General features: G+C 52.2%; 1 protein-coding gene across 8 annotated transcripts in view; it reads left to right on the forward strand.

Annotated features, from left to right (window-relative positions):
- DEPDC5 (DEP domain containing 5, GATOR1 subcomplex subunit) overlaps nucleotides 1-21,800 on the forward strand; it is a 91,885-nt gene extending 70,085 nt beyond the window's left edge. For all 8 annotated transcript variants that reach the window (XM_082353050.1, XM_082353052.1, XM_082353046.1 and 5 more), the window contains 10 exons: nucleotides 2,166-2,320; nucleotides 4,566-4,643; nucleotides 5,115-5,247; nucleotides 6,357-6,465; nucleotides 7,835-8,059; nucleotides 12,638-12,807; nucleotides 15,935-16,106; nucleotides 18,856-18,916; nucleotides 20,901-20,983; nucleotides 21,132-21,800. In XM_082353050.1, coding sequence (XP_082209176.1) covers nucleotides 2,166-2,320; nucleotides 4,566-4,643; nucleotides 5,115-5,247; nucleotides 6,357-6,465; nucleotides 7,835-8,059; nucleotides 12,638-12,807; nucleotides 15,935-16,106; nucleotides 18,856-18,916; nucleotides 20,901-20,983; nucleotides 21,132-21,424 — 1,479 coding nt within the window. In that variant the 3' untranslated portion in view covers nucleotides 21,425-21,800. The remainder of the gene's footprint in view (nucleotides 1-2,165; nucleotides 2,321-4,565; nucleotides 4,644-5,114; nucleotides 5,248-6,356; nucleotides 6,466-7,834; nucleotides 8,060-12,637; nucleotides 12,808-15,934; nucleotides 16,107-18,855; nucleotides 18,917-20,900; nucleotides 20,984-21,131) is intronic.
- The last annotated feature ends 1,593 nt before the right edge of the window (nucleotides 21,801-23,393 follow it).

Here is a 23,393-nt window from a genome sequence, read left to right on the forward strand (position 1 = left end):
ATCAGGACAGAGCCACACCCCCTTCATTTACATCATCGATGGCTGCTTTTGTGCTTTTTCACTTATACAGAAACTGTATAAGTTTCAACAGGCTTTATAGCCCACAAAGCCTAAAATAATTACCATCTGGTTCTTGACAGAAAATATTTGCCAATTTCTGATTTAGAGGATAACTCTTAACCACTTCCTGGTTCAGGCTGGTGGGGCAATTCTCAGGGGCAGTAGACGAGAGATGACCCCACCAGAGAGGCAGCACCTAGAGGCTTCTGTGCCTGAGAACTGAGTCTAGTCCCCTCCGTTAGCTTCTAACTTAATTTTACAGTGTAGCATCTATTCCTAAGTCTTACTGGTTGGGGGCAGGTGGTGGCTGGTAATTGCAAGCTGCTCCTTGCTGCATTTCTCAGTATTTATGGTGCTGGCAAAGACTTGTTGGTCCTTTTTGTTCTGGCAGTTCATTGAGCCTGATGTAGGAGAGCAAATTGGTTCTTTTAGAACCAGGGGTGATTTTGTCTCCTAGGGGACGTTTGGTAATACCTGGAAACATTTTTATTTGTCACAGCTGGAGCAGAGGGAGATGATAAGGGGTCATCACTAGCATCTGGTGAGTAGGAGCCAGGGATGCTGCTCAGCACCCCAGGATGCACAGGACAGTCCCCACAACAAAGGCTTATCTGACCCCTAACGGCAGTAATGCCGTGGTTGAGATGCCCTGTTTTATTTATTTTATTATTATTATTTTTTACTATTTATTTATTTGGTTGAGCTGGGTCTTAGTTGCAGCAGGTGGGCTCCTTACTTGCGGCTCTCCAGCTCCTTAGTTGTGGCATGTGAACTCTTAGTTGCCGCATGCACGTGAGGTTTAGTTCCCTGGCCAGGGATCGAACCCGGGGCCCCTGCATTGGGAGCGTGGAGTCTTAACCACTGCGCCACCAGGGAAGTTCCGAGATACCCTGTTTTAGAAGGAGTGATTTTTCCATCATCCAATTGAGTATCTGATAATATAAGGCTACATTCTGGAAGTACTCGAGAACCCCATGTAAGAGGGACTAGGAGTCTTAGATTTTTCCAGAAGTGCTCTGGAAGGCTTGCTGTTCTCTCCAGATGTTTGCTGTGGGGTGCAGCCTCTCTAGGTGGGCAGGTCATAGTCCTGCCCTCCAAGCTGTTTAAAGGGAATGAGACAGATAGAAAACCATGACATGAAGCAAAACCTGGCAGCTCCCAGGCAGGGGTCAGAGACCCAAAGTAGAGAGACAGTTTCTGTTTGGGGATGGGGGCAGAGTGAGTCAGGGAACGTTTCACTAAGGGAGCAGCATTTGAAACACAGCGTTTGTAGCCTGTGGTGGCGGGGAAGGGCGTCCCAGGTTGGTGGGGCACACAGACAGGATTAAACGCACAGGGTTGACTCGGCTGGAAACAGAGCCGTGGGTGAGCGTGGGCGGGGCAGTTTGAGCCAGAGCCCCGGTGCCACGAGTCGGTTCTCAGTTCGGTAGCTCGTGGGGAGACTTGAAAGATTTCAGAGTAACGGAGTGATGGGATTGGAGCTATCCTTTAGGAAGATGAAGCTGGAGTGCTCACAGGTAGGGTGTGTGTGATTTGGGGGGGGTCAGTGGGAGCCAGGCGGTGGGGCAGCCATGCCTGAGGGGTCGTGGGAGTTGGCAGAGGGGAGGCCACAGGAGAGGCCTCTCTTTAGAGGTGAAGCTGGAGAAGGGAGCTTCAGATGCACCTGAGCTGTGAACCTGGGCAAATGGGAAGACTGATTGCACCTGCGACAGACGCCAGTGAGGAAGACTGGGGGCCAGGAGAGCTGCTTGTCTCTAACCGTGCTCTCTCCCTTCTCCCAACCCCGAGGAATGATGCTGACTTCTTTACTCCTTTGGTGGGGGTTTTCTTTAGTGTAAATCTTGTGGTTTGAGTCAGGTCCTGGTCCCAGGGGTTCACTGTGCACCTTGGCCTCCCGTGGCCTCGGTTTGGGGCACAGGAATTGCCCCCCGCACTGGCTCCGATCGAAGGGGGCACACGCCACCAGGGTGGTCCCTGGACTCCTTTAGCTCCTCAACCAGGGACTAGTGGGGACTGGGAATGAGAGGAATGGGAAAGATCGTGCGTGTGAATAGCCTGAAAGATTTTTTTTTTCCCTTTGGTGTTAACTTTTAAATCTCCTACAGGTGTCTGTGGACCAGACAGCCACCCCGATGTTGGACAGCACCAGTCTGGGGGTGAGCACAGGCCAGTCCGTGGACAGAGGCAACAGCCAGACCTTTGGGAACTCGCAGAGCTCAGGGGAACAGGGCTTCCCCTCTGCAAACTCCAGTGACAGCAGGTGAGACTCATAAAGGCCAAACTCATGCTCCTGGGCGGTGGGGCTGGTCTGACCTCAAAGGCTGCAGAGGCTGGGGGTCCGGATCCCAGGCCCAAGGTCTGACTCAGCCACAAGTTATATCTGGGAGCCCAGACAGTCAGTCCTCACCAGCACCTTTCGACAGGGCTAGTGGTCAGTGCCCTGCCTTCCTCACAGGACAGCTAAGAGGTTGCCGCAGAGACACAGAGAAGCATCAGGCACTGTGCAGGAGTGGGCTTCGGGAAGGGGGCCCAGAGCCGAACCCGTCCTGCCGCACGGGGCGCCCGTGGCCCGATGCCTTGCCTATATCAGGTGCAGTCAGTCCACGCCACCTGAGGAAATGGACGAACAGTGAATGGGTCGATTATCGTGCCCCAATGTGGCTCTTTTCTTTTCTTTCTTTCTTTCTTTTTTTTTTTTTATTTTGGCTGCACTGTGTGGGATGCGGGATTTTAGTTCCATAACCAGGGATGGGAACCGTGCCCCCTGCGGTGGAAGCGCAGAGTCCTAACCACTCGACTGGGAAGTCCCTCCATGGCTCTTTTCTTGTTCCTGAATAACCAGGGGAAAAAGAAGCTGCTTGGAGCTCATTTGCTGGAGGAAGTGCCCAGCTTTTAATGCTGTTGTCAAATCTGAGAAACTTCTTTTTTATATCCTTCCCAGCTGCGTTCAGTTTATCGTAATTCTGTCCAGTCTGCTCTTGTTCCCTCACTGCACTGACTGAGTGGTCCTCAGCTAAATGGTCTAAGAGACATGACTTTGGACCTTTCACCTGAGCGCAGAAGGTCATCTGAGGCAGCTCACCTGGCTGGTCCCCGTCAGCGGCCACGCAGTTTCCTTTGCATGTCACACATCCTGTGTTGGTTTTACCTGCATCTCGTCTATACTGGCTGGTAGAGGTGGTCAGTTTGGAGGCAGCCGCAGGCCTGGCCTTGTCTGGCCTCTGTCTTCTCCCCAGGCCCACGTCCCTGCCAAGTCTGGCAGACGCTTCGGCTCCGGCAGCCCAGGGCACAGGAAAGGCGTGCACTTCTCTGCTTCCTCGTTGCTCACGTGGCAGGTTCTCTTCTGCTTTTGGAAGAGGAACTGGGAATGTTTAGGCTGGAGATGAGAAGGCCAAAAACAACATGAATCAGGACCAATGACTGAATTACAGAGAACACACTCCATCTCACGATAAAGAGCTCCCCAGCAGCTGGTCCTGCCTCAGGGAAGCAAGCTCTCTGCCACTGAAGATGTTCACACAATGGAGCGGCCTCTGTCCAGACTCTTGTCACGAGGACTCAGGCATTAGTTCACTTCCAGGGTCTTTAGAGTCTTCTTTAACCATGAGATTCTGAAATGCTCCAGTGGGTCCTGGACCCGCCTAGTAGGAAGAGGAGGCTGGGACTGAGGAATGGGAGGGGTTTAAGGAGCTTCCGGATAAGCCCCAGGTTTGGTGTGATGGGTGGCCCTGTGTGTCCCATGCCCAGTAATCTGGGCTCGGTCGCTGAGTATTAAGCATGTTTAAGGGACCATAGTACCATCGAGGAAGAACTCGGGCAGCAGGTGACGGAAAGATCTGGGCGCTGGAGCAGGCAGACGGGATTCAAATGTTGACCCTACGCTTCCCAGCTCTGACCTTCACCAGCTCTTTTCACGTCTCCAAGTTCCAAAGGGTGGATGTTACTGTTACTGTGTTTAGTATGGTCTACCGTTTTGGACTTTGTGGGTGTCAGTCCCATGCACAGTATTTTACACACACTAACCTCAGAGCAACCCTGGAAGACAGGAATAGTATCATCCCCAGCTTTCAGACGGGGAAACTGAGGCCAAGAAAAACCAGAGGCCCTCCAGCTGGTGGTGATGATCCTGGGATTCTGTCCCCTGTGCTCTGACCATGTTACCTAGCATTCTCTGGTGAGATTAAATGATGTGACGTGTGAAAGGCCCAGAGCATTCTTCTAGAGAGATTTCCTGGAAGGGGTCAAGCCTGACAGATTATTCAGAGGGGAGATGCTTATTAAAGGAAGCAAGTTTGGACACAAAACCACTTTGAATCATTTTTTTTTTTTTTTAAACGTATACACTTTGGAAGCAGGAACCCCCCTGTGAGATATCTCCAGGATGTAACTGTCCAGAATTTGCTTGAATGCCTTCAGTGTCCATATCATCCTGGTTTCCAGCTCTGTAAGAAGCAAAGAAAGAGGGTCAAGACTCGGGAATTTCACTCTCCTTCTCTGTATTACAGCTCTCAACAGCTGGCGGCCAGCTCCTTGACGTCCTCCTCCACCCTGGTGGAGATCCTGGAGGCCATGAAGCACCCCTCGTAAGTGGCTTCTCTCATGAATGAGTGCAGCAGTGGGAGGATCCCGTGGCCCAAGCTGGGGTGGTGCTCAGGCAGCGTGGTTTGGTGGGTTTATACCTGACTACTGCTCAGCAGCTGTGAGACCTTGGGCAAGTTACTTGACCTCTCTGAGCCTCTGTTACCTTGCTTGTAAAGTGGGATTATAATGGTTGATTCACAGGATCGATGTGAGGATTGAATGAAATAATCATGTAAATTACCCAGTGTAATGCCCGACAAGCATAGGTGTTCTCTGAAGGCCAGGTTCTCTCCTCTCCCTTCTCCTTTTCTCCTGTAACACCTTCTTCTGTCCTGTCACAGGGATTTCTCTGAGTCTAGGATTAGTGTAGAGAAATTGAGCTGTGGGGATCCTCACTTCAGATATCAAATGCTTTAGTGAGGGTCCCTTCTTTTTTACCTTCTCTTTCTGCTTGTTGCCGCCTTGGAACTCAGGACAGGAGTCCAGCTGCTCCCTGAGCAGAAGGGCCTCTCACCATGCTGCTTTATCAGTGCGGAGGTGGTACACTGGCTGGTGAACAACGTGGACGGGGTGCAGACGCAGGCCATGGCCATCGACATCATGCAGGTAAGACCACAGAGCGGGGGCCTTCGCCAGTAACGAGGTCGCCAGGTGGAGTAAGAGTCTGTTTTTAGTCAGTGTGAGGCCTGTCTGGGATCAATGAATCATAGAGCAGGTCTTGGTTCGAAAGACGCTACTTTACCTTGACTTAAACATCGGGCATAATCTGCCACCGGAACTGAAATGTTTTGGGCAGAATCTGTGCTTTTGAACCTCGGGGGAATCTCTGTGAAGGATCCCCAGGCAGTGCCCTCCCTCTGCCTCAGCATCTTCCTGGCGCCCTGCGCGTCATCTGTCGAGCACTGGGCACAGCAGAGTGGGGTCTGTCCACATCTCATTCGTCCTCCGCCCTGACCAGGCCCCCCGAGCACAGACCATCCCTTACTGTGCGGTTCCACATCACCAGTGCCTGCTGTGTTGCTTGGAACATGGTAGGCACTGAGCAAGCACTCGCGAATTTAATGACACTGTTCTGAACTGGAATTAAACTCAAGAGGAGGGGAAAGGGAGAGGTCGGTTCACACCGTCCTGTCCACACAGAGGCCCCCATGGGGAATCAGTGCCGTTTGATCAATACGTGTCTATATAATAAAATTATTAAAAACATGCATGAGAATTACATTTCACTAACCATTTATTTCTGGAGAGAGAGGAAGGGGAGTGAGACATGGGAGAATCCATAGAGATTTTTTATTTTTTATTTTATTTTATTTTATTTGGCTGCGCTGCGCAGCTTGCGGGATCTTAGTTCCCCGACCAGGGATCGAACCCACACCCTCAGCAGTGAAAGTCCTAACCACTGGACTGCCAGGGAATTCCCGAGATTTTTTTTTTTTTTTTAAACAAAAAGCTCTGAAGTCTGTATAGCAAAAAGTTAAATGAGTTGAAGTTGGCTGATGGTATGACCTGGATTTTCTTTATACTTTTCTGTATGTTTGAAATATCTGATGATACTGTATTATGCATTTGCATTTTATAATATAATTTACACCAGGCACAGCATTTAACACAGTGCAGTCGTCACAGCTGATGGGGGTGGAGACTGGGGTCTGAGGGCTGCACCTCTGAGATGTTCCCCTGCAGGAATTTCAGAGCTTCGTTGTCTCTCCTTCTAGAAAATGCTGGAAGAGCAGCTCATCACACACGCCTCTGGCGAAGTCTGGCGGACCTTCATATACGGCTTCTATTTCTACAAGATAGTGATGGACAGAGAGCCTGAGCGAGGTGAGACGAACTCACCTCACCCCATGGGGCAGGTGTTTCCTGGTGACATGCTCCGTTAAATGACGGTGCTTCTCGGGCTTCTCGTGTGATGCTGTCCCCTAAGTTGACGGATCCGTCAGCCTCCTTGAGCATCTGTACTTACTTTGAGCATCACCAGAGTGACAAAGGGTTTCTTAAAGCCACAGTACATTCTTGATGAGCACAGTGTGGATGGAAGGTAAGCCTAAAAGAGGCTGAGGAAATGCCCGCAGCTCACTTGCTGGTCTCTGTCTTTACTCACAGCGCCCCCAACCGCCACCCAGTGCAGGTGGGTCTGAGTATAACATGACAGCTCTCATCTAACTGAGAGCACTTTTTACTTGCTGGGCTTTCAGACTCCATCTCTTCCCCCAGGAAGACTAGCAAGCTTTCCAAGATAAATTTCAAGTATTTTGTTTTTTAATGAATAAAAGGAATTCCCAGAAGGGGAGCAATTTCCAGCCTGATCAGAGCTGCAGGCACCCAGGGTTCCGACCAGTATCTCCAGTCCCTCCCGAGCGCACAGGGACCTTGGCGGGTAGTGACTCCCACCCTGCAGACAGACGGCTTCTCGGCTTCTGGGCTTCGGGAATCCTCCATCAGATGAAGCGGCTGGTGCCACTCACTGGCGCTCTTATCCAAGCATGTATTGGAAGTGGATCCGTCTAGGTTTTTTCCTCGTAGACACCAAGTGTGTCCATCACCCCTCTTCCCTTAAATTCTGAGTTTGACCAGTAGACACCCACCTTACCTTCAAGGTGAAAAACCCCTGTCACATGCTCTGAAATTAGAGGTCTGAAACCAGGGATAAAATATTTTTTAATTGAAGGAGAGGTTGCATAACATAAAACTAACCATTTTAGTTATTTATTTATTTGGCTTTTTTTTTTTTTTTTTTTTTTTGCCGTGGGGCACAGCTTGCGGGATCTTGGTTCCCCTACCAGGGGTTGAACCTGGCTGGGCCACTGCAGTGAAAGCACCGAGTCCTAACCACTGGACCACCAAGGAGTTCCCAAAACTAACCATTTTAAAGGGAACAGTTCAGTGGCTTGGAGTATTCTAGGTGTCATGCAACCACCACCTCTATCTAGTTCCAGACCTCTTCCATCGCCCTGAAGGGAAACCCCGTCCTCATTAGGGCTCCCTCCGAAACTCCTCTTCCCCCAGGCCCTGGCCACTACCAGTCAGCTTTCTGTCTCTAAAGACTGGCCTGTTCTGCACATTTCACTCAAGCGGCCTCACGCACTCCGTGCTCTTTTGTGTCTGGCTTGTTAGCGTTGTGTTGGGCGTGAACCGGTGAGAGCACGAGAGCTTGCGCTGAGGGCTCCCCCCTCCCCTCTGCCCTTCCCAGTGGCCGTGCAGCAGCCCACTGCCTGGCACACGACGGCGGTGGATGACTTCGCCAGCTTCCAGCGCAAGTGGTTTGAGGTGGCCTTCGTGGCCGAGGAGCTCTTGCACTCGGAGATCCCTGCCTTCCTGTTGCCCTGGCTGCCCAGCCGGCCGGCCTCCTACGCCAGCAGGCACAGCTCCTTCAGCCGCAGCTTCGGGGGCCGGAGTCAGGCGGCTGCGCTTTTAGGTAGGTGCCCAAGCAGGTGGAGCCCGGGGACACACTGGCGGGTGGCTGAGCAGAGGGGCAGCCAAAGGGGTGGTGCCACAGGAACCAGGGTTAGGGCCCCTGCGGCTGTCACACTGTGACTGTTAGCACCGCAGCTCCTGTGTGGCTTCCACCAGCCTAGTGGGTCGAGCTCATCATTGTCCCAACCAACCAACAGGGCTCAGCAGTTGTCAAATCAGGGAAGGACACTAATCTTCCATGGACAGGAGGGGACAGACAGTGTGGCCACTTTTCCCAGGAGGCTCAGGACACAGGGGATGTGAGCTGGTGCTCCCTGCTGGTTTAGCTCTTGCCAGAGGCTGTCCCATGACTACAACATCCTAGGACCTCAGAAGAAGAAGGGACCTCAGAGGTGGTCCATTCCAGGCACTCACCCTGTGCGTGACCCTTCTCTCTGCCCTCCCTCCCCAAATGTGCTTACCCCATCAAGGGATGCACACCGGGATTCTTGTCTCCGCTCCTTGGTTCCTGCAGCCCTAAGATGGGGTGAACACCTGCTTATTGAACAGTGGTGACCTCTGCTCTCAAGGACCGGACTGATGGGTCGAGATGTGAGCGTCTTTAGAAAATGCGTGCTCTAGGCAGGGCGTCGTGAGATTTCCCTCAAAGGCAGGTTGGAGAGACCCTCAAAACCCTCTGGAAGGAGGGAAGCAAACGTAACATAGGCCGAACTCCAGGGAAATTCCCCATTCTACTTGGTTAGCCCAGAAGTGCCCGGCTAATTGGAATTCTTGCCTAGCTGGTGGAATGGAAACGTTACTAGTCGTCACAGTTCCCAGATTCTCAGAGTTGCTCAGAGCCATCGTGGCCAGTGCTTTGTGTGAGAGGCAGGGGACAGACCACCACTTCTCACCAAGGTCCCCACGGGGGTGTGTGCAGGGTCCCAGCCCGTGTGCTGCACTTACCCCTTGGTTAGGGTTACTGCTTCTGGGAAATGCGTCGTCATTTTGGTTCTGGAGGCTATCTTGACAGTTTCTATAGGGACATCCTCATTTCCAGAGTCTTCTCCCGCAGTCGCTGGTACAACCCTCTCGTGACTGCCATCATCTGAAGCTCAGGATGATATTTGTGTCATTTGGTTTAGCTTTGGTTCTTAGTTACTTCAAAAAGTGTGGTCAAAAAGGAAAAGCATATGGGAAAATATGTCCAAAAAAGAGGAAGAGTAGGGGCAAAGAGATTTATGTCTACAGCGGGTAGTTTATCACCCTGGGGTGTTCTTCACCCTGTGCAGGGGTGTCAGGAGGGTCGGTGGTTCTGAAACTAGGCAGAATCTTTCATATGTGCATGTTTTCTGGGAAAACATCCACTTACTAGGTTTTCAATGGCTCCCATGATTGTTATAGTGGAATTTTACTCCATCAGCTTCCTTTACCACCACCCCTCCCACAGGAAGTGGGTTTCTTTTCCTTTTAAACCCAACACGGCATTATTACAGCTACTTCTCTCCAGTAACACCCCTCCCACCTCTGTGTTAGGGCATGAGATCCTTCTTCCCAGCATTTTTTCAGGTTAGAACATAGACTTTTACTGTATTGTTTACTTAAGTGAAATTGGTCTATCTGTAGTGTTGAGTCTTTTTCTCAGAAAAAAATCAACATGATATAGAAGGGGAAGAAGGCCTTTGTATCATTTATGACCTGCTCCCTTTTTCGTTCATTCATTTTGATGTGTTCCTTTTTAGACATTCCTAATTCTCAGTTGGAAGTTAGCAGCAGAAAACTGTTTTGAAATGCCTGACGGTGGCACATGGTCCTGTCTGGCTTGGTCTGTGGTGGCTCCACTTCCCCACCCCTGTCATCCTGTGTCGCTGAGCCGTGAAGCTCAGGGGCATCCGAGACCCCGGAAGAGGCAGCGCTGCTTCCCTTGAGCCAGTCCCACGCCTTTTACTTCTCAGCCTTCTCTTGACAGCCCACCGGATCTCAGGCTCAGAAGGGGCTGTAGGGCACCTCGGTCCAAACCCTGATGCTTGAATGTCTTCCTTAGCAGACCTGAGGAGTGGGGAGCCAGCCGCTCTTTGAAAACTCCCACCCACGTGGCACTCACTCCTGAGATCGCTCGTTCTGTCGATGGGCAGAGCTGGTTGTTACCTTTACCTTCACTGCTCTCCCTGAGATACTGTTCTTTCTCTGCCCGTGACACCAATCCCCTCCTCGGGTCTTTGACAACCCCTCTCTGTGACCCGGGTGAATGACAACCCCTCTCTGTGACCCGGGTGAAGGATGCTCAGCCTGGGTTTGTCCTTATTCACTGGCCTCGCTGTATCTCCCTATCCCAAGGGGAACAAGTCGGTCCTCATGGAAGTCAAGGAGAGATGCAGAGAACTGGCCGGGGGCTGCACCTCAGCTGGGCTCACACCGTTGTCAGCATCCTCAGCCCGCTGGCAGCGTCTGCACTGTCACCTCCCCTACTGAGGAGCGAAGCCAGTGGTATCTTGAGCCCGTAACCACTAGGCTGAACAGTGCGCTTCCTCTGCCTTCCTCAGACCAGCCTGTTCTGAACTTGACGTGCCACATGGGAGAGGAGACATGTGCAAAGTCACTGCTGGTGTTTTCCGAGTGCCCTTTCTTTCGTGACTGGGGCTTTTCACCTACAGAGAACACACTGTCCAAGCCCAGAGAGCAAACTTCCTTCCTTGAGTTTGGGCTGTTCAGTAGAGGGTTACTCTGGTGGTGTCAGGAGTCAGGAACACGAGGCAGAGACAGAAACTCGTTTTGATGAGACTTTTAGCACCAGAGCCGCCTAGTTCTTTAACCTTAAGCAGCGTCCGTGGCAGTCTTGGGCAGACCTCTGATGGAGCAGTGGTGATAAGCCCGTGGCTTAAACTGGGAGGAAGGAATAACAGGAGCAGGAGGAAAGGAGGAGAGTCACAAGGGAGGGTGGCCAGAGGAGAAGGCAGGAGGGGGGTCCGAGAGCCTTTCTCATCCACGTTTCACTTGACCCTCCCCTCTCCTCTGCAAAGCAGCTGGACGGGCGCTCCCTCAGTTTGCAGATGAGGAGCCAAACCAGGAGGGGTGGAGCAACGTTCTCAGGGTCACAGGGCTTGGACGGCAGGGCTTAGGTCTTCCCAGTCCAAGTCGACAGCGTCTCCCACTTTGCACGTTCTGGTTTTGAGAGAATGACGAGCTGTGTACCTCGCAGCTGAGTGTTGGTCTGCCTGGGTCCCATTCAGCGTCCGAGCGGCAGCTCCACTGCCCCCCCAGCACAAGTTCATTCAATTTGCTGACTCAAGAGCCGTTACTTGTGTGTGATAAAAGCCACTCGGGGCTTCTACCTGCAGAACCCAGAACTAAGCTGACCGCCGCAGACAAAGAAATGCCACTGGATTCGACGGGGCGGGGGAGAAAGAGGGTCCGATCGTAGTTTGCGGAAGCCCCATGTGTGGCAGTGCCCAGCCAGGCGGAGCAGAGCCCTGATCTTCTTACTTCTGAGCCAGCTTCGGGCCTTTAGTCTGGTCAGGAACTTGACAGTCTGACCCATCTCTAAAACACCCCTGTCTTGGTTGAGAAGGATTTCTGAGCAGGAGCCCAGATTGAATGAGCTGCTTTGGTGCTGACCTGGCATCCTTGGGCAGCACACGGTTGTTGGGACAGAGCATTAGCCTTCATTAAGAGGTTTCATTTCTTGAGAAAAGATTATAGAACTATTGCCTTCCTGGGTTGAAACCAGAAAAGCAAGACCTCCTCCTCGCTGTGGTCCGGGCTGCGTGTCCCATCGTGTCCCTTCGTGGTCACTGGAATCGGAAGATCTGGGGCTCAGCCTGGCTGAGGTTCTGACTCTGATCTTGGCCAAGACGTTTTTCCTCCATGGGTTGCTGTTTCCTCATCTGTAAATCAGGAGTTGGATTAGATTAGGGGAAGCGAACTATGGTTTAACCAGCCACATCTGGCCTATCACCTGTTTGTTCATTTGTTTGTTTTATAATAAACTTTATTTTTAGAGCACTTTCAGGTTCACAGCAAAACTGAGCAGAAAGTACAGTTTCCATATACTCCCTGCCCCCCACAACCTGCACACATGCACAGCCTCCCCTGCTATCACCGGCACCACCGGAGTGGGACATTTGTTACAATCGACGACTCTACACTGACACATCATTATCACCCAAGGCCCATGGTTTCCCTTAGAGTTCACTCTTGGTGCTGTGCATTTTATGGGTTTTGACAAATGTATAATGACATATATTCACCATTATAGTATCATGCAGAGTAGCCTGACTGCCCTAAAAATCCATTTGTTTTTGTAAGTAAAGTTTTACTGGAACACAGCTGCGCCCACTCGTTTAGGTAATATCTAAGGCTGCTTTTGCACTATAACGGCAGCATTGAATAGTTGGAACAGAGACCTTGTAGCCTGCAAAACCTAAAATATTTACTACGTGGACCTTTATGGAAAGCACTTGCCAAGCCCTGGACTAGCTGATTTCCAGGAAGTGTCTGGAATCTGCAGTTTCACATCTGGATGCTCGGTTGTTTGCTCTTCCTCCTCACCCCCTGCCTTCCTTTCCCTCCCCTGGCCACCAACCTCCCCCCGGCCATGTAGCTGCCACTGTCCCAGAGCAGAGGACCGTGACCCTGGACGTGGACGTGAACAACCGCACAGACCGACTGGAGTGGTGCAGCTGTTACTACCACGGCAACTTCTCACTGAACGCGGCCTTCGAGATCAAGCTGCACTGGATGGCGGTGACCGCCGCTGTGCTCTTTGAGATGGTGAGACCCCCTTATGTGCTGTCGGGCCTGGGCTCACCTGGCAGACGGGCGCGCGGGTGCTCGGTAGAGATTCACGCCACTTAAAAAATTGTTTTCACTCCAGGCTCCTATTACCTTCACCTGGACTGTTGGAATAGCCTCTTTCAAAAAATTAAACATAGTGAAAAATTCAAACAGTCGAAAAGGGTATGTAGATCAGGGTTTCTGACCCTTGGTGTGCTACTGACACGTAGGGCCAATGGTTCTGTCATGAGGGGCCTGGCCTGTGCATTGTAGGATGTTGAACAACATCCCTGGCCTCTACCCACCAAATACCAGTAGCATACCCTCCTGTGACAACCAAAAATGTCTCCAGATATTGCTGATGTCCCCAGGGAGGGGGGGGCATTGCCCCCAGTTGAGAATCACTGGTGTAGAGCAAAACGTAACCCTCTCTCCCACCCTCACCCTGTTCCCTGGGACTTCCATCTACTGCCCTGCCACTTTGCTGGTACTTGCAGAGAGATTCTGTGCATATAGAAGCCCTGTTACTTTTACTTTCTTTTGTTTTTTTTTTTTAACAGATATAGTAGCTCAGAATATTTACTATTCTTGTTGTGTTTTTCCTATCACCTATATATCTTCTGTATCAATATAAATAAGTCGGCCTCACTGTTGTTTTTTTTAAAGTTGTTTTGCCTCATTTTGGGGGGAAAGTTTTTAAAATAACATTTGTTTCTTAAAAGTTAACATGTGCGTAATAGGAAACTAAAAAAACACAAGAAGTAAAAATCAAAGTCATCCGTAATCACAAGTATTTTACAGTCTGACATGTCCTTCTAGGTCCCATTTGTGTATCTATGCAACTAAGCATCCATTTTTATGTAATTAAGATTCTACAGTTATGTATCATGTATTTTTTTTCTGTTTGGCCACACTGTGTGGCATGCGGGATCTTACTTCTCCGACCAGGGATCGAACCAGCGCCCCTGCAGTGGAAGCGCAGACTCTTAACCACTGGACCACCAGGGACGTCCCTGTATCATGTTTTTTTTATACATCATGAATATTTACCATTTCAAAGTTCCAAAGCTACCTGAGTATTTTGGTAACCAAGAATACACTACATCAGCTCAATTTGGAAGACATTGCCTCATTATTTTTAAGGGCTGCAGAATACTCTATTGCTTGTTTGTATCATAGTTTATCTACTCAATCCTCTGTTCGTGAACATCACTGCTTTTAACTCTGGTTCTCTACAGGGGTGGGGGAGGTGTGTGGTTGTGACCTCTTAGGAGCATTTGGCATATCTGGAGACATTTTTACTTGCCCCAAATGGTGGGGGTGCCCCTGGGGTCTAGCGGGTGGTGGGGAGACCAGGGATGTAGCCCATCATCCTATAGCACAGAGCACAACACAGCCTCTAAGGCAAAGACTCCCCCAGCCCCAGTGTCTCGAGTGCCAAAGCTGAGAAGCCCTGTTTCAACTGGTCTCCTGCCTGTTTCTGCTTCTCGTCCGCCCTGGTGCAGCTGCCTCCTCAGGTCACTCATTGCTCCTGGCCACCCCCCATCCCAGGCTGTGTGTCTAAAATAAATGCTCCTTAGCCGAGCTGTCAGTGTCTTCCAGGAGCCCTCTTGAGCCATCTTTACAGTCTCCTACTCTTTTTTATATGCTTTCTCCTTCAGCCCCAAAGAGTATTTATGGCTTCAACTGAGTCCCACGCCCCTCCAACACTGGCCCAAACATCTCATTGCACAGCTGAAAGCAGCTGGAAAGTTCAAAAAGAGTTTGTGAAGAGCCTAGGAGATGACCAAAGGGAAAGGAGCACAGTGTCGGCTGGCAACGTACAGGTTTTTTTGTCCGGGGCTCAAAAGCCTAGTTTTATCCCCGTAAGATGTGGGAGAGATTGGTCCACGTCTCTGTCTGCCCAGCCCCTGTCTGCCTCCAAATGGCATTACTGTTTTTGAGGACCCCTCCCATGGAGACACTCCCATCCAGGGAACATTGTTAAGGTCCAAATCAAAAAAGACGCCCAGCTGCCCATTCCGCTCAGCTTGCAGGGGACACCAGCTCGTCCCCAGCGGGTCAGCGCCGGGATGACCACTCCCTCCAGCCAGAACTAACCCTCTGGCCCTGTGCGATAGCGTCCTCCTCAGAAGCCCCACCAGGTGACCCTGTCTCAGAACCACACAGCCACAGCGTTCTCTCTCACTCACACACAAACACACACACGCACGCACACACACACACAGATATAGTTTGGCAGGAAGAAGAGTATTTATTTCCTCAGAGGAGTTTAGCATCCATCTTTTAAAAAGTACACTTTTCACATCAATTCATGTAAAACCCACTGAAAGCTGCTCGTATTTTTATCATGATTTTATTAAGTTTTTAAGAATCTCGAGTGTAGGTTAATTATTATTTTAAGGCCATGTCCACATTTGTTATAAATCACATTTTATTTAGAGAAATATTACATAAGCCTTAGAAATTACTTGGTCAAGCAGAGACCTTGGTGTTTTGGTCATGGTTAGGAGTGTTCCTGGGAGAAAAGCTAAGAGTGGGGAAGGTTTGTCGTTAAGCCCCAGTAACTTTCATTCTCGGTCAGTCTTCAGACAGATGGCGTTTGGGAGCTTGCAGAGAGCAGCTCTCATTCTGCGAGGTCAGCGCTTGTCACTTTTGGCCAGAGGCCACCATGATCATCTTGCAGCCCGCGTCTTGTCCCTCTCAGCCAGCCTGAGTGAATTGTTTTCCTATTTGATACTTTGGACTTAGTAAATTTTTGATAAAGGACAAAATTAGAAGGACTTAACCTATATCCTGTGACTTTCCTCCAACATCCTATGGAGCAAGAAGAGGCAGGACATAGCTCTCCCTAGTCTGTTCCTCCCGAAAGAGACCCTGAAGTTGCAGAAGCTCAGGCTGTGAGGAGGAGCCGTGCGCTTACCTCCCAGTCTTTCAAGGATTCACAGGAGGTTCAACTGTGTTTCTTCCTCCCAGGGTGGGTCTGGAGCCGGCGGACATTAATCAATGAACGTGTGGCTCAATACGCAGGCCATCACTCGGGTGGCTTCGCTCCTCAGGAAGTTACTTCTCTTGTCAGAGTGAACTTGGAGGTGACGCTGTGTGTTTCTGTGCTTCCCACCAGGTCCAAGGTTGGCATCGCAAGGCCACCTCCTGTGGCTTTTTGTTGGTGCCGGTTTTGGAGGGTCCCTTTGCACTGCCCAGTTACCTGTACGGCGACCCGCTCCGGGCCCAGCTCTTCATCCCGCTCAACATCAGCTGCCTGCTCAAGGAGGGCAACGAGCACCTGTTTGACAGTAAGAGACACCCCTCTCCGGAGGGCCTGTCACCCGCGTAGACCCTTCCCCCAGGGTCGCCTCTCTAGGCGCCTGGAGGCCAGCTTTTTTTTTTTTTTTTTCAGTTTGGTAAAATGGAGGCCAGCTTTTCACGGGCCAGTGAAAAGAAGGAGCCTTGTAGACAGGGGGCCAGAGGTTTTTTTGGTTTGTTTGTTTTTTATGAATTAATTGATTGATTGATTGGCTGCGTTGGGTCTTCGTTGCTGCGTGCGGGCTTTCTCTTCATTGCAGTGTGCGGGCTTCTCATTGCGGTGGCCCCGCCTTGTTGCAGAGCACAGGCTCTAGGCACGCAGGCTGCTGTAGTTGTGGCACGCAGGCTCAGTAGTTGTTGCTCGCAGGCTCCAGAATGCAGGCTCAGTATTTGTGGCACACGGGCCTAGTTTCTCCGTGGCATGTGGGATCCTCCTGGACCAGGGCTCGAACCCGTGTCCCCTGCACTGGCAGGCGAGTTCCCAACCACTGCACCACCAGGGAAGTGCTGGTGCCAGAGTTTTAATCCTGGTTCTTCACTTAGTGGCTGAGCAACCCTGGACAAGTCACTTAATGTCTCTGAGCCTCAAATGCCTTATTCCTAAAATGGGGGCGACCAGAGCTGCCTCACTAGCTCAGGAAGACCCTCGTAAGGCCTGGAGGGGACGGTGGGTGGGAGAGGGCGCTGTGCTCTGTAAATCTTGAGCAGCACCGGGCTTCTCCCTACACCCTCCTCCCTCTGCGCCAGCCTTACTGGTTTGGGCGGCAGGAATCTGATCCTCACTGGAGGCTTGGATCTGCTACTCCACGAGAAAGGGCCGGAAATGGGAGGCATTGAAAGCAAAAACAGGACACAGTGTGCTGTTGTGCAAAGCTGAGATGCGTCAGCACCTGGAGGACGCGGGACCCCCTCAGAGTGCTTCCCCAGAATGGAGACCATGGGGCCGACCCCACCCGCTGCTCCACCCTCGTCCACCAGACTCTGAGGGCAGGTGTAGACAGATGGAGGGATGAGCTGCCTTCACACAGCACGGACTTTTCATCACCAAGCACTCATTTCGATGAGCATGTAATTAGCTCCTACAAAGCACCCCATGAGCTCATGGATGATCTTTTTATAACGAAAAGCTAGAGTCGCTGCTGGTGTGTCAGAGCCCTGTAGATTCTCAGGCGTAGAAATTATCAGTGTGGAGAAAAAAACTTTTGAGGTGAAGGAGATGCTTTTTCCTGAGTTCTTATGAGTCTGTGCTGTGTTTGGTGGCAGAGAAACGGCCCCCCCATCCCCAGGGTGCAAAGAGCTTTTGTTCCGAAGGCCCACCTGTACATTCTTTACATCTTGGAAGACATTTTTGTATAGACACAGTGTTTTAAGTGGTAGTTGGGATTCCAGGTGAGCCCCACGGCCCCTGGAGGCTGAAGATCCCGGGATCTTTAGGGTTTACAAAGCACCCCCCAACCCCCCCCCACACACGTTCTCATTTACCCTCACGGTGTGGCCGAGGGGGGACTGTTTTTTGCCGTCCTGAAATGGCAGGTGATTATGTCTGTGTCTGATGACTTTAAGCCAGGCACCGCCTCCTACTGCTGTTTTTAATATGTTGAGGGGAAGGTGAGATCTCTCCCCATACCACCCAAAGACTCTTCTGGGGTTTTCCACCTTCGCTGTAACAGCACAGGGGTGCTCGCAGGGCTGGCACTGGAGGACATTTCTGTGTAAACCGATGGCTTTCCCTGCCAGTCGTAACCCAGTCTTCAAGACCAGCATCCTCTGTTGGTTGCCATGGTTACGGCTGAACGAAAGGAGTCCTAGTTGAAAGGAATAAAGACTTGAATCTAAAAATCAGTTTTCTTGCTTCTGTGCCACCTCTCTTCCTGTTATCTCCCATTCTGATAACAGGGAATTCAAAATCTTAAAAATCTGACAAAAATACGCTGTGTCTGTTTTTATCTATTAAAGCCAAAGTCTTTTCTCTTTTCTGCTCTTTGGTTACCCGGAATCCTCAAATCTATCCTAGATATAAAATTCCAAATACGGAAAGAGCAACAAAGCCCCTGTGGGCACCCCTGGCCTCTGGGACGAGGTCTCGTGTGGTTGCTGCCCCAGCAGTACCTTGATCCCGAGAGCAGCCCTGGCCTGTTGCCTCTTATGTGTGACAGCTGCCTCAGCCCTGCCACCTCCTCACCCTGCTCCTGCTCTCACACCAGCCAGGCTGCAGCACGAAGTGGGCGGTGGGGGCGGGCACTCATCTGCCCCGCCCCCTTCCCCTCCCCTCCCCAGCTGATCACGTTTCCAAAAATCATTTTATATTGATTTGCTTCAGTTTCCCCACCCCTAAAATGGAAGACTGGGAATTTTTTTTTTTTTCTCCTTAGAAGCAAATAACATGCATTTCAAGCTTATCTTTTGGTTGTAGTTTAACATCCTGCTCCTTTCCGCTTTTGGCACAGACGGTCATTAGAATGAGTCTCATACCAAGTTCTAGTAGCTCACACTGGTCGCTGAGGACTCATATTCCTCTCCTTTCTAGACCCTGATGGAGCTTGAGGGCTGTTACTGTCTTTAGGATATCCCTCCTTGGGGTGGAGGCTGGTGCTTCTGAAAGCAGGTGGTGTGAAAAAGCAGAGCTCAGGCTCAAGGGGGGAGCACTGCCAAGAGTAGTGAAGGATACCCAAGGCTGGACCCAGGGAGATTTTCAGATCTTGGAATCACAACTCGGCATTTATTCTTTTTTCCTTTTAGGCTTTGAACCAGAAACATACTGGGACCGAATGCACCTTTTCCAGGAAGCCATCGCACACAGGTTTGTCCCTTAGCAAGAGGGAAGCGTGGGGAGGCATCATTGTTGGTCTCAAATAGCAGTTACCACAGTGAAGCCCAGTTCATTCTCTTTCTGGGGAGATGGACCCAGTCCACCAGTGACAGCCAGTGACAGATTCACTGCTTATCTCCGACTGGTCCCTCTGCCTTGGTTTCAGAGATGAGCACCACCTGTCCAGTTCCTGGAGCTGTAGTTTTTCAGACTTGCTTCCCTCTTCTTCCAGTTTGTAGGAGAGCAGAGAGCTCTCTCCTCAGCCTCCTACAAGACCTGGAGCCAAACTCTCCAGGAGATGAAAAACTGTAGAATCTGTCAGGAGCCTCCTGACACATGTTGAGAAGACAATGAATGGTTAAAAAGCAATAGATATGTTCAGTAGATATTTACTGGTACCTAATATGTATAGCAGGGAGAGCCTTTCCTAGGCTTAGCTGTACCCCCCAGGCCGGTCCAGCTGTGTCTCTAGAACATCACTAACTCAGTGTCCGGTTGCTGCCTTGTGTTATTCATAGAAAATCAGAGCCTCCTGTGCCTGCTTCAGTGTCATATCATCTTGTTCAGGCGCCTTCAGCTGTCCCCGCCCCACCTGGCACACCCCCCTCCGTGCACAGCCCCCCACCAACCGCAGGATAAAGTCCAGAATCTTCGGCCTCCCCCACCCAAGCCGGCCCAGGCCTGCCTTAGACCTTACTCAGCCCTTTTCTTCGATGTTTGGTAAAGGCTGTGAAATGAATGCCAGGGCACCTGACTTCCTCCGTCCAGGAGGAGGGGGTGCGATTCGGGGCGGTCAATGAAGAGGTCAGTGGGAAAGGACTTTGATGTGGGAAGCGGACAGGCCTGGTTCACCTCGGCCTCCACCGGCATCTGGCTGAGGAACTGTGAGGTGCTTTGCCTTCGAGTTCTCCCCCTTCACAGGGTTGTTGGGAGGGTTCCCTGATGTTCCCAGCACCTATTAGGACCCCAGGAGATGGTAGTTATTATTAGGAAGACGAGTTTATCAGCAGGTCCTGCTGATCCACACTGAGTAAGTAGAGAGCCTTGATCGGAAAGTAGAGAGGAAGAAGGGCAGACCCCAGAGGCGCTCCTGCATGTGCTAGAACCAGCTGACAGTGATGAGCTGGCGGTGCCCATCAGCCGATCTGTTTAATTTATGTGTCTGACTTCACATGTTCTTCAGTAAGTAATTATCAAGTGCCCGTGTAAAGCCAGCAGCTTCTGTAGAGGATGCAACACAGCACCTCCCTGGAGCTCAGTCCAGGAAAGGAGACAGGGTTTTCCCTGCTTTAGTTCTGCCTCATCACAGGCTTCATTACATAAACTCCTCAGACTCAGGGCAGGGGCCATATCTACCAATGCATCCTTTACAGCACTTAGCAGGTAGAGTGTAATATATGCACTTTGTGGAAATAAAAAAACCAGGAATAGAACAAGCCATGGATGAAAAATGGCCCCTCCTGCCTGTTTCCAGAACACAGCGAGGCAGGGTCCCAGCTTTCCTCGCCTTAAGGAAAGGACTCCAGTTATGATATTTCTCAGCGCAAAGCCTTTATTGAGAACTACTGTGTGCTTAGTGTGGGAGAACAGAGGAAGGGGAGGGGCCCGGCTCAGCAGAGTTAAGATAAGGGCCTTCCCCGGGGGAGCTGACAGTCTTGGGGGTGGGCGCAGGGGGGAGGGCCGATGCGAGGGAGTGGGGGGGTGGCTGGGTGGAGATGAAGGCTGGATGAGGGAAGCTGGGCAGGTGAGAGGCTCTCAGCACCCAGAGAGGAAAGGGGGCCGGGGTGGTGGGAAGTGGTGAGGACAGTGAGAAGCAGCCTGAACGTTCCACCCGAAAGAGACTTTCCAGATCCCTTGGCCGTCGGAGAGCCGTGTTAGCCACACTCTCGCTCCCCCCAGCACGCCCTCCTGCCCCCCACCGTGTCCCTGTAGCCCAGGGGCCCCTCATCGGCCTGTCTCCCTGTCCTTCCCTTAGGTTTGGGTTTGTTCAAGATAAATATTCTGCCTCTGCTTTCAACTTCCCTGCTGAGACCAAGCCTCAGTACATCCACGTCACAGGTGAGGCGCTCCAGGCGCAGCGTGGACGGGGTGGGGTCGGGGGAGGCTGAGGTAGGACCGGGAGCCCCGGGGGTGGGGGCCGGGGGGCTGGTCCGGGCACCCTCCCTCCCTCCTTCCCGGCACTGTGACCTGGCCCCTGTCCCCACAGGCACGGTGTTCCTGCAGCTGCCCTACTCCAAGCGCAAGTTCTCGGGGCAGCCAAGGCGGCGCCGCAACTCCACCAGCTCCACCAGCCAGAGCCTGTTCTGTGAGGAGAGGGTGGGCTACAGCTGGGCCTACAACACCATGCTGACCAAGACCTGGCGCTCCAGTGCCACCGGCGACGAGAGATTTGCTGACCGGCTGCTGAAGGACTTCACGGACTTCTGCGTCAACCGTGACAACCGGCTGGTGACCTTCTGGACGAGCTGCCTGGAGAAGATGCACGCCAGCGCCCCGTGACGGGCGGGGGGTGAGGGGCCAGGGGATACTGTCCTGCTGCTGATGGTACTCGGTGGGGTCAGGCAGGCTCGGGTGGTGGGGGCTGTGGGTGCTGCTTGGCCCCCACCAGCCTCCATCTGCTCCAGGAGGAAGACTGCGGAAGCCTCCGGCACCCGGGAGCAGGTGGGAGGGCGCCCCCGTGCATGTCCTCAGCAACAGACTGGCTCCCGTGAGCGTCCTTTCCTTCGTCGTCCGCAGGTACTTCCCGCTCAGGAGGAGTGTGCAAAGGATGTAAGATAACTTTGTGAAATAATGTACCATAGGCTCACACCAACTGTATATAGCTGTACAGAGCAGAAATGGGAATAAACTGGCCCGTGTGGCATCTCTGTCCCCAGCCTGGTCCCGGGCAGCAAGCAATCCTGTCTTCGGCTGGGCAGTCGTGCCCTGTCGCTGGGGCCCTGGAGGCCGATGAGACGGCCACAGACGCTGGGGAGGACTCCAGAATTCACTTGGGGGTCTGGCTGTGAGTTTACTGAAAGGTTTCTCTTCACGGGCCCTCGGGCAGGAGAGGAGAGTTCCGGGCAGGCCTCATGAGCAGACAGGACGAGGTGCTGGGATCCCGCGGGCCTGGTTGTGGGAGGCGAGTCTTGCTAAGTAGGTGAGCCTGGCGTGGCGCGCAGATGTCACGGCATTCCGAAAAAAATCCAAGGAAGCCTCTGTTGACTCTGGCTGAGGTTAGGACCCACTGCTCGATGGGATTAGACTCAGCATGGTCCTCAACCTCAGCCCCGCCCTCACTGGCCAGGGAGTAGAGGGTGGGGGGACCTGACAGCTCCCACCACTTCCCCTCCCGCCACTTCCCCTCCACCCCGAGTTAATCACAAGCCCTATTGATCTACCACCTCAATGGCCTGCAAGTCCGTCCCCCTCTCCCAGGAGCCCTGCGGCCGCTCTCAGCCTGGCCCTCACTTCCTCTTCCTCCTCCTGCATGGCTAGGAGCACCTCCCACCTGGTCTCTGCTTTCCCTCCAGGCCCTTCTCCACTTGGCATTCACCACTCTGATTGTGCCCCCCACCTATTTAGACCTCCCCCCCACATCCCTCCTCCCGCTGCTCCACACCTCCTTCCACCCACTTGTCCAAGACCGAATCTGGGAGTCAAACTCAGTCCTCCTCCTCCATCAGACTCCCACCTGTCCCTCAGTCCCGCCCACCACCTCTCTCCCTCCCTGCTGCCCAGGTGCGGATCCCGGCCTTTGGGGAGGGCACGGTTTGGTTAGACTCGGAGGACGTGTGCGGATCGCAAGGCCACCACCGGGTGTAAGGATGTGATAGCCATTAGTTGGTGGAAAGAGAAAAGCAGTGGGCTTGGGCCTAAGAGGACCTGGCTTTAAATTCCAGCCCTGCCATCTCTTAGCTGTGAGAACCAGGGGTGGTTCTGTCTCTTGAGCCTGTTTCCTCCCCTATTAAATAGGGATGGTGTGGCCTCAGCTTCCTCCCCAGCCCCCACCCGGACACACACACCTGCGAGCACGCCTCTGAGTATTTCTCTTTTTCTGTGCTTGCGACACTGTCATTATTTGCTGACCCGTTTCAGCTCACTTGCTGGGACTTTCTTCTGGCACATTCTTCAGCTAAAGAGAGAGGAGTGAGTTGGTGAGATCAAGGGAGCTGGTGCACGCTGCAGGGCCCCTCACGGGGTCCAGCATGTAGGAGGGACACAAGAACTGTGAGAAAGACCTTGAAGGGATCCCCGGTCTGCCTTCCTAAATTGACTCCTGGAAGGCACTCATTCGTGTTGAGAAGTGACACCATTGAGTCCCCGACACATGCGTGACATGCCTTGGGTCACCCCACCGCGGGTGGAGATGAGGCTGGTCCCATAAGGCAAGAGCCCCAGAGCAGGGGGTTCTTAGAGATCTGGTCCAACCTCTTCATTTTCTCCCAGATAAGAAGACAGTGACCTGCTCCAGGCTCAGGGTGGGATC

This window comes from Balaenoptera borealis (assembly GCF_965194805.1).
Source record: "Balaenoptera borealis genome assembly, chromosome: 14".
Taxonomy (NCBI): domain Eukaryota; kingdom Metazoa; phylum Chordata; class Mammalia; order Artiodactyla; family Balaenopteridae; genus Balaenoptera; species Balaenoptera borealis.